This window comes from Portunus trituberculatus, chromosome 18, assembly GCF_017591435.1.
Source record: "Portunus trituberculatus isolate SZX2019 chromosome 18, ASM1759143v1, whole genome shotgun sequence".
Classification (NCBI taxonomy): Eukaryota; Metazoa; Arthropoda; class Malacostraca; order Decapoda; family Portunidae; genus Portunus; species Portunus trituberculatus.
Genome location: NC_059272.1, coordinates 18609374 through 18625711, shown reverse-complemented (window position 1 = coordinate 18625711; position 16338 = coordinate 18609374). Strand labels below are relative to the sequence as shown.

Genomic DNA, 16338 nt, shown 5'->3' with positions numbered 1-16338 from the left:
CTGAATATCGGTGCCAAGCGTCTACAAAAAAAAAAAAAAAAAAAATCGCAAAACAAGACCAGCATGTTGGTCTTGTTAGTCGATTTGCGACTTTGTTTGTTGTGACGTCATGGAGAAAGGTCTGCAAATGTGGTGTCAATGAAGGGAAGAAAATTTTGGAGTTGGTGAGGGAAAAAGACCACATCTGGGACCCTAAAAGTGAATTCTACAGCAAAAATAAGTTTACGCAAATCAGTGTTCACAAAATGGCTGCCACTCTCCTATGACTGCTTCCCTCTATGCAGGGTGTTGTTGGTGAGGATTTAATACTTGTCGTCAGGATTTAATTTAATCATTATCGTCATTGTCACCAGAGGAAGACATATTATAAGGTAGCTGTTTGTTTACACTCACTTCCTGCCAACCAGCCGATACTTCCCAATCGCTGTGTGAATGGGTTTCGATACTTCTAGCGATTTGCAATTTCAGTCGCATATTGCCACGTATGAACCTGACTTAACCTGATTATTAAAATAGGTTCTGATTCATATTCAATAGGAAATGCCTTCATGTAGTTGCTGAATATTTCTAGTGTGGGAAAATAGGATTAACAGTACAATATTAGCACATGGGCACATAGAGCGCATGGTAAGGTTTTTCTCTTACCAGAGCCTTATATGGGGACTATACTCTGATTATCAAAACCTGTATTGATCTATATCAACAGAAATACAGTGCTTTCAAGTTGCTAATTAATAATTTTGTAGTCTAGAAAACCTACTATATATTAGCACCACAGAGCTCCATCATGGTGGCCCTTCGCAGCAATCCCAGTTGAGAGGGTAGCTGCCATTTTTCCTCAATTATTATTTTATCACACAAAGAAAGATTTCTGATCCAGTTGCAAAATAAAATTTGAAAAAAACAATAATAAATAATAAACAATAACCTAAAGAAAATACTTTTTTTCTCCAATCAATTAAACTTGCTTAGGGTTGTCTGTTTTTTCACTTAATTTATTTTCAGATATAAAAGCACATACAGTATGTAAGTGTATAAAATAATTTCATCATGTACTCTATTACTTTACAATTTCTAATGACATTATGAAAACCCTCACTTCAAATTACTGTACTGATGATTATTTGTATTATTATGTTTATTTGAGCCATATACTGTATTACTCTATGAGCATTTTTAAATAGTCAAGATTTTATCATTACTAATATTGTATATGGAAAAAATAAGTAAATAAAAAAATTAAGTGAAACAAGAATAAGAAACATGGACTAGAATTTGGCAGTACCAATCCTACTGTCTGACACAAAACCTGCTGATTTATATTAAAATTCTTAAGTGACAGGCAAACACTATCTGGAGATGAAAACTACTAATTTTTATCAATATAGAGTATAAAACAGTGGACGGATATATGTATTTCTGATAATAAGAAAACCCTAGGGCTCCATGTATAAAAACATCTTGGAAGCCTTCTACCTAGTTCAGTCCAACTGTCATGCCCAAACAAAGCCATGAAAATAATAATAAATCACAAGTCATTTCTTACAAAAAGGTGGATTGCATAAAACATATGGATGTAACCCAGATTGATATTTTACTGCTCTTTATAAAATACCTTATCCAGTATGTTTATAAAATATAACCATATCTTCTTTTACAAAAGAAAACTTTTCAACCCTAGAGGATATCTGCATTACAAAAATTACTTATAAACTTCAGGTGTGTAATTCCTAAATCCTGTACCTTCACTCAGTATCATAATTTGAAACAGAAAAGTAAGTAAACAAGATATAGAAAAATTAGTCTTTTTATTAATGCATTGATATTCAATGCATATTTTCTATAATAAGTTACTATAATATTCAACTGTAAATAGAAAATATTGATTGCTAGCTCTCCTTGTAATTATGAATGTCAAAGAACAAAAAATGTAATCATTCAATACGCAAATATGATACATGAATTAGTGCCAAAGTTCAACGAAAAGTAATTCTGAGCAAAATATGGTAAAATAGTATCTTGGAGAATTTTCTGGATCTTTTTAACTTGAAGAGGCACAGAATTGACTACAGATTAAATTTAAAATCCAAAGTTACTATCACAGTTTTCTTGTATGATTTTACATTATGAAATGACAAGAAACTTGATGAAGCTCAAACAAATGTTGGTGAAATATAAAGCATTAAAATTTATTACTGATAAAGAAAGTTACTTTCAGATAAGACAAAATTGCTGTGACTTGGTGTTCACATTCCAATAGCTCATCATGAGCCAAGTATTAATGTCAGTGACCAATTAATAATGCCTGTAATTTACAGGTACTAGTTACATTACACAACTTATGGAAACAAAAACAAAACAAGAAAAGGTTGATTAAAGTACCAAACTCCTTACATGAAGATGAGATCATTTCCAATGTCAAACCACTTAAAATGCCACTCACATTACAGGTCATGCCTAATTCTACAATAAATAGAGCATAATCCCAGTCTCAAACACCATATGTGTATCACAAGTTGCATATGACAAATACTTGTACTTAACATGATAAGATGTTGCTTCCATGGCATCATACATAACATCATTCTTTTGTGGTCACTACAAACTTGCAGCTGGAGATCAAAATGCATATATCTTCAATTCTTATCTGGGAATTTAAAAGTCAACAGATAAGTATATATATATATATATATATATATATATATATATATATATATATATATATATATATATATATATATATATATATACACACACACACACACACACACACACACACACACACACACAGTGAACCCTTGTTATAGCCAAACCTGTTATAATGAATTTAACATTATCAAACAAAATATATCTTACCAACCATATCTCTGATTTATCAAACAAAGATCAATAAGAGGGAGAGCATTCAACATTCCAAAATATATCAGACTTTGTAGAAAAGTACAGTTACATTGAAATACTGGAAACTATATTACATTTTAACAATGTTATTTTATGAGCTCACCTGATAATAGAAAGGCCTGTGATGCCTCAGCTAACAAACACTTTGGTATCAGTCACACGAGCTGGCACTGTGTCTCCAGTGATGAGTTCATCCATGCCATTCTGAAATTAAAGAATTAGCAACAAAAGAACAAATGAATGCCCTTGCTTTTCAGTCAACATAGATCATAAAATAAAAATGGAGAAAAATATCACAAATATCATCTGAGAAGTCACTCTATGGTCCAGTAATGATATCCTGGAAAGAATTTCCTAACTACTCCTTAAAGATGGTCTGTATAAGGGAATAAAAAGAATATCTTACTCACCTGCAGTCCTAAGCCTCCTAAATTGTCCATCATGTCTTCTCTGTCAGATAAGAATACATGAATTAATACAAGACGACTCAGTCATCTTTTTCGAATAATAAAATTAACAGATTCACAACCACTTCTTACAGACTTACATCAACAGAATAATAGGACTACCAAATAATGCCACACATATAAAAGTTATTATCTATGAGCTTATACATGACTGAAATCTACTGACTGTGCACCAAGCCACACACAATTATTGGTAAATCCTTTTCACTACAGCTACTTTCTTGTGCTATGCAATCATATTTCTAAACATTTCATGTAAGATGGAAATGACAAATCATAACCGTTTATTCATATTTTTGTGCTATCTATTATATTTTCACAAAGGCTTATAATTCTGGGGCCATATTCACAAAGATTCTTATAATTTTATTTAGAGTTCTGCCTTAAGTTGCGCTTACCTTAAAACTCTACTTGAGCTTAAAACTTTAGTACAGAACAATTCAAATACAAAATGGTGACAGTGCAAAATAGTAAAATCTTATCAGGAAATTGGAGCCTGAACAGAGTGTAAGTATTTAGTTTCACAGTTTACAACATTGAGCGTGTGGGGCTACAACGCTCACTTTCGGTAATTCCATTGCCTCCTATTAGTCCTTTTTCTTTAATGTGATAATGACACCTAAGAGTGAATGAAAAGGCCATTAGAAGAAATCCAGTTGGACTCATGATGTGACCTTCCTCCACATCCAGTCAGTGCAAAGAAAAAAAGTACAATCAAACCTTTCACTCACTCTGCGACACAAAATTAATGCGGTAAATGAGACCGCATAGCAACAACTAGGCAAAGCAAGAGCTAACATTATCAGTGATACTAAATGAAATGGTGTAATTATCACTTTCAATTCTGGCGTTGGTGCATCATTCATTCCGGTAAGATTCTCAGAGACATCTCACTAAATCACTCACAAATAACACTCCTGCATGCTTTAGTCTGTACACTTTCAATTATTGTGTCACTCTGGTCACTGAAATCATCCTTACGAGGCCAATAATTCTTGAGCTGGCGGGTGATGTACACACTTTAATGGTCGGCCATCTTGCTTTCTTACTAAGTACAAAGTTAAGCATGCCCCAGACCATGCTTAACTTTGTGCTTAGGTACAATAGTAAGCACAGTTGGAAACCGAAGCACAAAATTAAGTGTGAATTTTGTGCTAAGCACAATCCTTCCACTTCAGAATCTTTGTGAAAAAGGGACCTGAAGCTTATGAACAATTACAACACAACAAAATTTGACAATGAATCATGTTCTTCCTTTCTATTGTGAAACCAATTCACACTGCCAGGCAACTCACCTCGAGTGGTTTCTGTCTGAGAAGTTATTATTACGGATGGTATTGGCGCTGCAAAAAGGAGAAAATCCATTTATGGAACTAAGGCAAGCAATTTTACTTTGAAAATTAAGAACTTTCCATACATCACTTTTACTGAAAAAGCAATGAATATTGGTTTTCAGGAGGAAAATACTCATACAAAACAAAAATAATACCCACACTAACTGTCTACTGCAATGAATAACACCAATGTTCACCACTTAAGGAAACTCTTACTACTGAACTAGATATACCTGTAAATTCTTTCTTGTACTCAACCAGTGTTGAATCCACCTGGTTCAGTAAAAGCATTTCCAGTTCAAAATTATTTTGGTTTGATGTACACTCCTGATTTCACCCCTACCAAATACATTTCCCATTGTAAGGTCATTGAAGTATTACTCAAAGCAGCAGAGAGTTTGTATGGATATCACAGTCTATGAATAAACGTTACCATCTGTCAATTCTCTCAAGAGAGTGAAGTAAACTCTGCAGACGTAATATAATACTGATAATACAATAGTATGCTGTAAATATACACACCATTTTAAAAATATGACAAAAGTCTAGTACTGAACTGATTTGGATCTGAAAAATTATCAAATGTAAACCTCAAAGTTCCTCTTTCATTCCTGTTTTTTCTGTAGTGTGTCAGGTTTCAAAAAGCACACTTTTAACACATTCAAAAAAAAAAAAAAAAAAAAAAAAGTATGCTGCACAGAGGCAGCTTGTGGCTGCTGACCATAAATCTAAGTCATTACTTGCTTAAGGAACAACTTCACATAAAACTACTTACGATCCTTTGTGAAACCTTCCCCCTTCCCCTCGTATCCTATTCATTGCATGTCTGTGTCTTGACTCATGGAGATATTTCTGTAGAAGAGGATATGAATGAGAAGTAATCACCTTGAAAATATTAATCTTAAGTATCACTTCACTTTTTAATATTTGCTCCTTTACAATTGACATTTTCGTAACTCATGATGACCTAATAAGCACAGTACAATTTCCCCTAATATATAAGATGTTTCTGTAAAAACACGAACAAATTTAAATACAGCATTTTGGTCATACACATAGGAAAGGAGCATTTTCTGAGTACATTCAAGGCTCTATGTATCATCCAGCAAACTCTTCAAAAAGGTTGTGATACCACCAAAATGGAAGAAATGTCATGACTCTATAAAAGTGGGCAGCATTTCTGAACAAATAAAGCCAACACATCAAAACATGAGATGCAAGTTAAGTGTGTGACATATATTTGTAGCAAAAGAGTTACACTATTCAACGAAACCCTTCTGCTGGGCTAATCTGAAATAGATGGCCAACTGATAGAGATTGACCAGAGAAGTGAGGAAAAGGTTTTGTCCTACAATTGAATCATGATAATGGTGGCGGTGGTGGTGTATCATTATGAAAACAAAACACAAGGTATATTCACTTTTCGTTCCTTAGGTATTCGACCATCCCCTTCAAGCTTGGCTCTAGCTTGTCGTCTTTTAAGAATTCTATGGTACTGCTTAGCATTAACATAAAGGGGCTCTTCCTCTAAAAGTTCTGGTCCAGGTAGAGGTATTCGCTGCAACTGAGCTACTGCTCCATTACCAACCTGAAAACAAATGCATGTCATTTTTTTCTTGTTTATGATTCTTTGCTCAAGATATGTATCCATATCACAAAAAACTTTATAGACAATGGAAGAATTAAAAAATTTGCATTTTGAAATATTTCTATTGTCACTGTTAAATAGCAACCAGTTTCTTCATTAATACTATAATTTATCTATTTTCAAAAAAAGAGCAAACACTATGAAGACAAGAACAAAATACCCTGAAGTGAGATTTGTTTGTGTGTTTTTGCAATGTGGTGGTGCATAATTCCACCAAAAATGTGCTATACTAAGACCATATGTGTTATAATGTATTCTATGGCAATTTCACCAAATTTACACAATTTTACTTATATACACCATTCACATCTTTGATAAATATCCATCTTTCTATATACCAGGCTGGCAATTCCACATTGGAAAGCTAAGACAGAACACTACATACTCACATATACATCATTCATACTCTCAGTCCTGTCGACCCCAAGAATGTAATAAACATCAGCATCAGCAACATAAACAAATTATCATATGCTAGATCCCAAAGCAGCATTGTGCCTTTCTTGGATATTATTAGTTGTAAAAAAAAATAATAAAACAGGTTCTTGCAGACTTCCATCTGTAGTCTTCATCCTCACTCAAGATGCAGGTCCTGCAACAGTTGTGTCATTTGACTGCTTCACTCTTCTCAGAGCAATTTCCACCTCCACATTCCTTTCTCTTTCCAGTGCTTCAAAAAAACAAGTGTCACTAGAAACAGAGCAACCATACTCTGATTGAAAAATGGTGTGTGGAGAGAGGTCAATTATAGTTGTTATTATAGACATACACTGGTCATGACAATGGTGGTGGGTACATGCTAAAATGACCAGAGAACAGAGATCCAAGGAAAATTTGTCCTGTGTGATAGTCAACTTACTCTTGCTATATTATGCTGGTAGGATGATAGGGACATAGAAAGACAGGAAGGTGGGGTGATATCATCAATAATCACTAGCATCTGACTGTGGCTCAAAATGCCAATACATCAAGACCTATGCCACTCCAAACTGCACTATAGACTTGATCTGCATAGCAAGTATTATTTTTGCATAATAGATAAAAACAAACCTAGAGAACAAGCATTATAGCAATCATGTGTGTGTGTGTGTGTGTGTGTGTGTGTGTGTGTGTGTGTGTGTGTGTGTGTGTGTGTGTGTGTGTGTGTGTGTGTGTGTGTGTGTGTGTGTGTGTGTGTGTGTGTGTGTGTGTGTGTGTGTACTAGGGCTGGGTGGGAACCGAGTCCAGAATCGAGTCCAACGATTCCATCGTGGCCAAATAGGAACCGAGTCCAAAGTCTGGAAGCCGAGTAAAACTCTACATGCCTCATGGCTCCCAGACTTCCTGGGACTCATTAAAGGCAGTGCCTGGCAAATCCAGCACCTAGTAGTCACCACATGCTGTCTACCCAAGTCCATGGAGTGAGTGAAACACGATTCCCAAACTTGCCTCACACTGAGATTCGTCTAGCAACGCGCTGGCGAGCCCAGTGTCTGGGACTCGCTACACGCATTCCACCCGAGTCCCAGAGGAGAGCGGGAACCAATTCCAGAATTGGTTCCCGCTAATCCGCCAACCTTTGGACTTGGAACTGCGAGTTCTCAAGTTACCGAGTCCTGCCCACCACTAGTGTATACTTTATTTATCTATTTATTTTTTTACAACACATCACACTTCAGCCTCTTTGCACAGTTGGATTTCTGTTTTATAAGCTAGATCTTATGTGGTTAATGAGAAGTGACATGCTTGTATAGACACTTGAAAGAGTCTAGTATAGTCATTAATCTGATAAATAGATATCCTAAATACTTACCCAAATGCTTACATCTTTCTAGTATGGATGAAGACAAGTTTTTGAAAAAAAAAACATGTTGTACTCACCATAACCACACTTTGTAAATTAGACTGAGAATTTTGAGCTGTTGCTGCTGCTGTTGGTGTTTGTTGGTTAGTTTGGCTAGGACTTTGCTGTACAGTGCTTCCTTGATTTGATGTTGCAAGCTGGATGATGTTACCTGAAAGATTCAAAACTTCAAAAACACAAAAAATTATTAGTGTATGATTTAACTACTGCAATCAATAGAGATGTACAATGAGAACACTTACACTTTATATAACATGGGAAAATTTATAGCAGAAGAGGAAAAATACTCAAAACAGATAATGATAAAGACAGAAAAAATATTTAGAAACTTCTACATGTTTACTAATTGTCTCTCTAATAATGGTTGCTGCACAAACCATATGACCAGTGAGGAAACAAATTGATAATGCCCAAGGAGAAAAATACAGTAGAACGATACATCAGAAACAGTTTTTTGTGATAATGAACATGACAGAATGTATTTACCTGTGGACGGTTGATGGAGAATATTTCCTTGACCATCAACTTGAATAGGATACACAATAGCCTGGCCATCTGAGGTCTGGATGATCTGTGCTTGCTGTGCTGACCCAGCAGGTACAGTCACTACATGGTTGTTGCTCTGATAAATAATTTCCTCATCTCAATAACAATTCAAATAATAAAAAACCTGAAAGTCAATGCAACACTCTTCATTTCTATTCTTACAACATAGTCTAATGGAAACTTAACCAGTCTATGAATTCACAATGGCAATCCTATGGATCTGAAACTCAATTCTAAAGTTCTTTTCTTTCTTTCACCACCCATTACAATGACCTAACACTAGCCAGCTCACCTGTATCCCTGATGCTGGTACAACCTGTAATTGTTGGAGTTGTTGAGTGCCCCCAGCTTGCGCCACCTGAATTGAGCCAGTGCCACCCACAGTCTGGAGCATCAGCTGACCTCCAGCAGTTTGGATGATATGTGCTCCACCCTAAAATTTTCCAAAAGCAATTATTCACTGCAATAATCTAGCAGGTGTATAAAAAAAAGAATAAAAAAATAAATAAAAAAAAACAATAAAAAATAATAGAAAATAAATAAATAAATAAATAAATAATTAAATAAACAAACATATATATATATATATATATATATATATATATATATATATATATATATATATATATATATATATATATATATATATACACACAACCATACAACCACACACACGAACTATAATGATGGGAGATTTTAATTGTAAAGAGGTGTGTTGGGAGGACTGGTCAATGGAAGGATCAGCGACAACATGGGGAAATACACTATTGACACTGGCAATGGAAAATGTGTTAACTCAGTGGGTCAAAGAAGATACTAGGTTTGGAGGAGAGGGAGCATCGTCAAGACTGGACTTGGTCTTTAGTACAGAGCCAATGGTCATTGAGGAGATGAGGGTGGAGTGCCCTTTAGCAAAGAGTGATCATGCAGTTTTGGAGTTCAAGGTGATAGATGAAGAGAAATCTAGAAGAAATGAAGAATATAAAGTGGGAAGATGGAATTATGCCAAGACAGATTTTGGAAACCTAAAGAAATTCTTTCAAGAGACAAATTGGATGAAATTCAAGAGTGCTAAGGAGCAAATGAAAAGTGGAAGGAATTTATAAAAATATACAAAGAAGGTGAGAAAAATTTGTACCAATAAGACAACATAGAGAAGTTGGAAAGCAGGACTGGTTTAACGATAGATGTGAAAAGGCTAGAACAAGAAAAGAGGATGCATGGAAGAGGTGGAGAAGGAAAAGACGGATTAAGCAGTGGGAAAGTTACAAAAGAGCAAGAAATGAATATGTGTTGATTAGAAGAGAAGAAAGAAAGAAACAAGAAAAGGATATAATTGATAAATGTAAAGACCAACCAAGGCTTTTTACAGACATGTGAACAACAACATCAAAAATAGAGAAAGTATTGAAAGTTTAGAAGTAAATGGAGTATGCAGTGAAGATCCCAGGAAATGGCAGAGGCTATGAATGGATGCTTTCGGAAGGTATTCACAAAGGAGACTGCTTTTGACAAACCACTGGTAATGGAACAGAAAGGGATTATGAAGGAGTTTCAAGTAACTGTGGAGGAGATCAAGAATATGATGGGGAGTTTAGAAGTGAGAAAAGCTGTGGGACCTGATGGGGTATCAGGATGGATTTTAAGAGAATGCAGGAGCAACTGGCAGAAAAAGTTTGTGAAGTAATTGATGCCTCATTAAGGGAAGGTGTAGTGCCCCAAGACTGGAAAAGAGCTAACATTGTCCCAATCTATAAATCAGGTAACAAGAGAGACCCATTGAACTATAGACCAGTGTCACTTACAAGTGTGGTAGCTAAGATGTGTGAGAGGGTGGTGAAGAATAGATGGACAGACTTCTTGGAGAAAATGACATACTTTGTGAGTGTCAATTTGGTTTTAGAAAAGGGCGTTCATGCACGACAAACCTGATATGTTACTATTCGAGGGTGATAGATGTAATACAGGAAAGAGATGGTTGGGCTGATGGAATATATCTGGATTTAAAAAAGGCCTTTGATAAGGTACCACACCGGAGACTGATCTGGAAACTTGAAATGGTAGGAGGAGTGCATGGCAGTTTACTAAAATGGATGGAAGACTTTTGGTAGGAAGAGAAATGAGAACAATAATTAAGGACAGACCATCAGAATGGGGCTTGGTGGAGAGTGGAGTTCCACAGGGATCAGTGTTGGCACCAGTAATGTTTGCGGTCTACATAAATGACATGGTGGATGGGGTGTCCAGTTATGTGAGCCTATTTGCAGACGATGCAAAATTGTTAAGAAAAGTGAGATGTGACAAAGATTGCGAACTACTCCAGGAAGACTTGGACAGAATATGGAAATGGAGCTGTACATGGCAAATGGAGTTCAACACGACAAAATGCAAGAAAATAGAGTTTGGCAAGAGTGAAAGAAGAATCAGGAGTATGTACAAGATAGGAAATGAAGACATAAAACCAGTCATGAAGAAAAAGACCTTGGGGTGACAATTACCAATGACCTATCGCCAGAGAGACATATAAACAAAATAATTGGAGAAGTATTGAACTTATTGAGGAACATAAGAGTGGCGTCAGATATTTAGATGAAGAAATGATGAAGAAAATAATTACTGCAATGATAAGACCGAGGCTTGAATATGCAACAATACAGTGGGCTCGAACTTAAAGAAACACATAAGGAAACTAGAGAAAGTACAGAGGGCTGCAACAAAAATGGTGCCTGACTTAAGAGATTTGACTTATGAAGACAGACTGAAAAGAATGCAACTTCCGACCCTGGAAAACAGAAGAGAAAGGGGAGACCTGATAGCAATATACAGAGTGATGATTGGCATGGAAAAATGGATAGGGAAGATCTGTGTATGTGGAATGAAAGAATGTCGAGAGGGCATGGGAAAAACTAAAATGGCCACTTATAGGAGAGATGTGAAAAAATATAGCTTCCCTCATAGAAGGGTGGAAGCATGGAATAGTTTAGACGTGGAAGTGGTCAACGCAAGGAATATTCATGATTTTAAGAAAAAGCTGGACATTAATAGATATGGAGACGGGACAACACGAGCATAGCTCTTTTCCCGTATGTTACAATTAGGTAAATACAATTAGGTAAATACACACACACACACACACACACATATTAATGGTCTTTGTCTGTGTTTCCTTTAAACCTTGCTTTTCACCCAATCTTCTATGCTCTTCATCTCAAACCTTAACAGTATGTACTAAATGTTTCATCTTTTTAGTATCTTCTCATTTCACTTTCCTTTGATATTCTACACTTTCCCTTTTCCTCTTGTCCTTTACTTGCTTTGAATACTCTTTCCTTAAGATATATTCAATATATCTACCTCCTCTATATTAAGGCAGGTTTACACATGTCAACATGCGACTGAAATTGCAAGTAACTAGAAGTATCGACAGAGCCCTTTTAGTCAAAAACCATTCACACAAAACGTTTAGAAATATCAGCTGGTTGGTAGGAAATGAATGTAAAGAAACAGCTCCCCAACAAGTTGTCTTCCTCTGGTGACAATGACGATTGCAATCAAATTAAATCATCAAGTATTCAATCCTCATTTCCAACAACACCCTGCATAGTGGGAAACAGTCTTTGGAGAGTGGCAGCTATCCCATTGAACACCTATTTGCATAAGCTTTTTATGCTGTAGAATTCTCTTTTATTGTCCCAGATGTGCTCTTTTCACTCACCAACTCAAAAATCTTCTTCTCTACATTGACACCACATTTTCAAACCTTTCTCCGTGACGTCACAACATAAACAAAGTTGCAAATTGACAGAACAAAACCAACATGTTGGTCTTGTTTTGCAACTGGTTTTTACAGTTGCTAGGCACCAATATTCAGTTGGAAACTCTACCAACTTGCAATTTGTTGCAAATTGACTTGTGCGAACCCGCCTTAATACTGCAACCATCTTCAGTGCTGCATTACCTGTGTGGCTGCCTGCTGGACAGCCTGCATCCTGCTTGCTAAATTCTAATTATCTTCAATGTACTCCTGCTTCAAGAGCTGAAAAAAATATAAATATTATATTATCATGGTTATTATTATCATAATAATACAAATAATAAAAGTAATAATAATAATAGTAATGGAAGGTGAAGGAATCATGGACTGGTGGGCAAACACTTAATTTCTGACAAGTTTTGTCCATATGGCTTATTCAAGAAAATATAGCTCACAGGCCAAGCTGCTTAGACTTAAGGAGTACCACAGACAATTTAAAGGCCTGTCTACACGAGCGGGCCTGATCGGCGGGTTTGCCCGTTGACGGGCAAATTCTGACGGGCCTGCCCGTGAATGTTGTCCACACGACCAAAGTGATGAATAGCCGGGCCTGCCCGACGATGTTGCCAGTAGCGGGTGGAGTGTGGTACGAGAACCATGGTGCCTAGCATTGTCAAGAAAAAGATTTTGTGCTCTATGATAATAGCTTTGTGTCTCAAAAACAAAAAGAAGAAAAGGATATGGTGTAAAGATTGGTTAAAGAAAAGAAGTATGTTTGGAAGCACTGCAACAACACTTCATGAACTACAAAGTGCTACTATGCCGTGGGATGTGGGATGAAGGCCCGCTGTGGGTTCACGATATTATCTTGCGTCTGGCAGGATATAAACTCCAGCTACTGGGCACCAGCTCAGTGATTTCGCTCGGCGGGCTTTCGGGCAATGTGATCATTTGCCCATCAAATATGCCCGTTATCGGGCAAGCCAGCCGATCAGGCCCGCTCATGTAGACAGGCCTTTAGGAGAGCTGAATGGTCCTTCATTGGTGTATTCTTGGGGTTGCAACATAGCCCTTAAATCTAGACTGCTTGGCCTGCGAGCCATATTCTCCTGAAGAAGCTCTATGGGCAAAACTGATCAGGAATAAAGTGTTTACCTATTCAACTACCAGGTCGTGATTCCTTCACCATCTCCCACAACTCTTTGTAATGTTCCTACAAATAATATTTTCTAAAAAACTTTATCCCCTCAGTCTTGGTACAAAAGAATTATATTTTAATAGATCCCCATTTATCTCATCACCAATAAGGAAAGATTCAGTAGAACTCCAGCACCTTTCTCTTTTCTGGGAAGAAATTAGTTAAAAAATAAGATGCCAGAGTTATACTAGACATTTACACTGATTTTTCAGGTGCATTTTTTTTATTTTGCGACTATGTTTGGCACCTCCAGTGTGACTCGCAACTTTGCAACTGCAACTCTACTAAATTACAAAGTAAACTTTAGCAGAATAACAGAAATATGTTTTTATAAGACAAACACTTTTCCTACAGTTTTTGGTTAAAATGAAGCCAAAACTAATATCTATATATTTATTTAGTTTTTTTTTTTTTTTATGCAAGAGGGAATGCTGCCAAGGGCAAAAAATGTTAGAAAAAAAAAAAAAAAAAAAAGCCCACTGCAACTGTAGGTTCCTTGAAAAGTTAAAAGAATTATCTTCCTTCTCCTGACATATCTTCTGCAGCTGTAGCCAGTTCTTAAAAAAATTAAAATTTGCAGAAAATTGACAGTGCAACTTTGCTTAGTCTGACTTTTTTTAAATGTTTGTGACTAAAGGGTAGACAACCAGGTGAGTTAACTTTCAACTTCACGACTTTGAAATTCATGGTACAGCAAATAAAAAAAAAATATATATATATGCAACTAATTACCAAGTTTCTGATCTGAAATCCAATTGCATTAATTACCAATATCTATAAATCAATTAGATATACACACACAAATACATGATAATGGAAACAGAGGTTAAGAGGTAACTAGTGACAAACTAACTTCACATAAAATGTTACACCTTAGTTGCCTTTAACTTCAGCACATAATATACATGTACCACTAACATAAAGTAACTTTATGAGAACGCTATAACCAAGTTCCCTTTGATTTCAGCATACAATATTTACCATATAAGTAGCTTACGAAATGGAGTAAATAGTCTGTGATGGACTAGCATTGTTTACAGCGGAATCCTGCTGGTCGGCGGTTGATCTTCATGGTAGGCTAGCTCAACATTCCATTGCGTGCACAATAGCATGTCCGTAACTTTTCGACCATTTTTTTTTTTTTTCTTTTTTTCCCGTGAGTTAAATGACATTGCACAAGTGATGGGGTTCACAGTGGCTATAGAAAGCTGCTTACATGACGTCTGGCTATTACTGGGGGTCAGTAAGTACCGCATCACCCCTTTATTGCTTACAATGGCACCTTAACTTCACACAATTAAAAAATATATTTAACCACATGTATAATTGTTTCTAGTTGGCAGGCATGCCTCTGAGGACATACGCACTCAACACCCAAGTCACCGAGTGAGATGTGAAGGCATCTGTTTCATCCTCTCACATCTCTTCCACCTCAACATGGCTTCCTTTTCTTTGTGTGACGAGCTAACAAGACATCGGAAAGGTCATTCCTATTATGTGAACCTTTCCTCACCCCTATCGCAGAGTTCCGTGTGTCCGGTCCCAATCAAACGTGAGCGGGAAGGAGCTATAGAGTATAATTGAGGACTTACATTGGGTATTAGCGCGCAGTTTCCGATGATTGGCAGTGCGACACCAATGAGAGCCGCGCCTCCCTCCGCCGCTCCGCATTGGTCCAGCCAGCCCCCGCGCCTGCCTCCACTGCACTCCTACTCGCTCACCGAACTCAGATTTTCATTCACCCTTAATTCATTTTCTTACGTACAAAATTTAGTTCCCTGCCTTTCTTTTACATGAAAATGTCTTTATTATATTAGCCTGATGCAATTTCTTTGATATTTTAAGGTGCTGATAACGGCTTATAATATGTATTAGCACTGAAATTTGTATTTTGAAACGAATCATAACTAAAGTGTACAAGACGCATCGAGAAAACTGGAGCCAAGCTTCAGCAAATGAGACAAGACCAGGCGTGGCGATTTTTCAGTGGTGCCATATCTCGCATTCTCGTGTATATTGGCTTAACTACCTTATTTTTATTATCTTCTCATGAGTCGTAACTTCATAAGTGACTTTCAGGTAGTGCCAAGAGAAATTACTTCACAGAAACTGAGATAAAGGTTAAAAGGCAAGAAAATTAAGAAAATATTGAGCTAGGAAGTACAACTTCCTTAACGTTTATAAACAACATAAGCCTTGCCAGTTTATCATAAAAGATATTGTAATAAACATAGTTGATTGTTGAAACATTATCTTTCTTTATATAAGATGAGACTAACTTCACTTGGAGTTTCAAAGGCAGTCACTTGACAACAGCGCAAACGAGGATAGTCCAAACAGTGGTGCTGAATATAACACCAAGGATGCAATATAAATATGAATTATGCATCTTCTGCTGAAGGTGATTATGCAGGATATTACGTATAAGTAGGTATCAAAGATATTAATTTTCTCTCTCTCTCTCTCTCTCTCTCTCTCTCTCTCTCTCTCTCTCTCTCTCTCTCTCTGTGTGTGTGTGTATATATATATATATATATATATATATATATATATATATATATATATATATATATATATATATATATATTATTTTATTTATTTATTTTTTTTTTCTCGTCGTAGTGGTGCACCTCTTACTAATTTCTAT

At 36.2% G+C, this 16338-nt stretch overlaps 1 protein-coding gene across 6 annotated transcripts; it reads right to left on the bottom strand.

Moving 5' to 3' along the window:
* Positions 1-1577: 1577 nt before the first annotated feature.
* LOC123505579 (nuclear transcription factor Y subunit alpha-like) lies at positions 1578-15418 on the bottom strand. 6 transcript variants are annotated; one of them, XM_045257061.1, is made up of 10 exons: positions 15284-15418; positions 12698-12775; positions 9032-9172; positions 8680-8815; positions 8211-8359; positions 6123-6290; positions 5478-5554; positions 3312-3351; positions 3005-3105; positions 1578-2647 (listed from the first exon to the last, which is right to left on the bottom strand). In XM_045257061.1, exons 2-9 carry the CDS (start codon positions 12725-12727, stop codon positions 3031-3033), a joined length of 816 nt encoding a protein of 271 aa, XP_045112996.1. In that variant the 5' UTR covers positions 12728-12775; positions 15284-15418; the 3' UTR covers positions 1578-2647; positions 3005-3030. The 6 variants fall into 6 exon arrangements, with proteins under 6 accessions (XP_045112996.1, XP_045112999.1, XP_045112998.1 ...); XM_045257064.1 differs by having other exon boundaries at positions 8211-8344; positions 15284-15416; XM_045257063.1 differs by lacking the exon at positions 15284-15418 and adding an exon at positions 15205-15283.
* Positions 15419-16338: the final 920 nt, after the last annotated feature.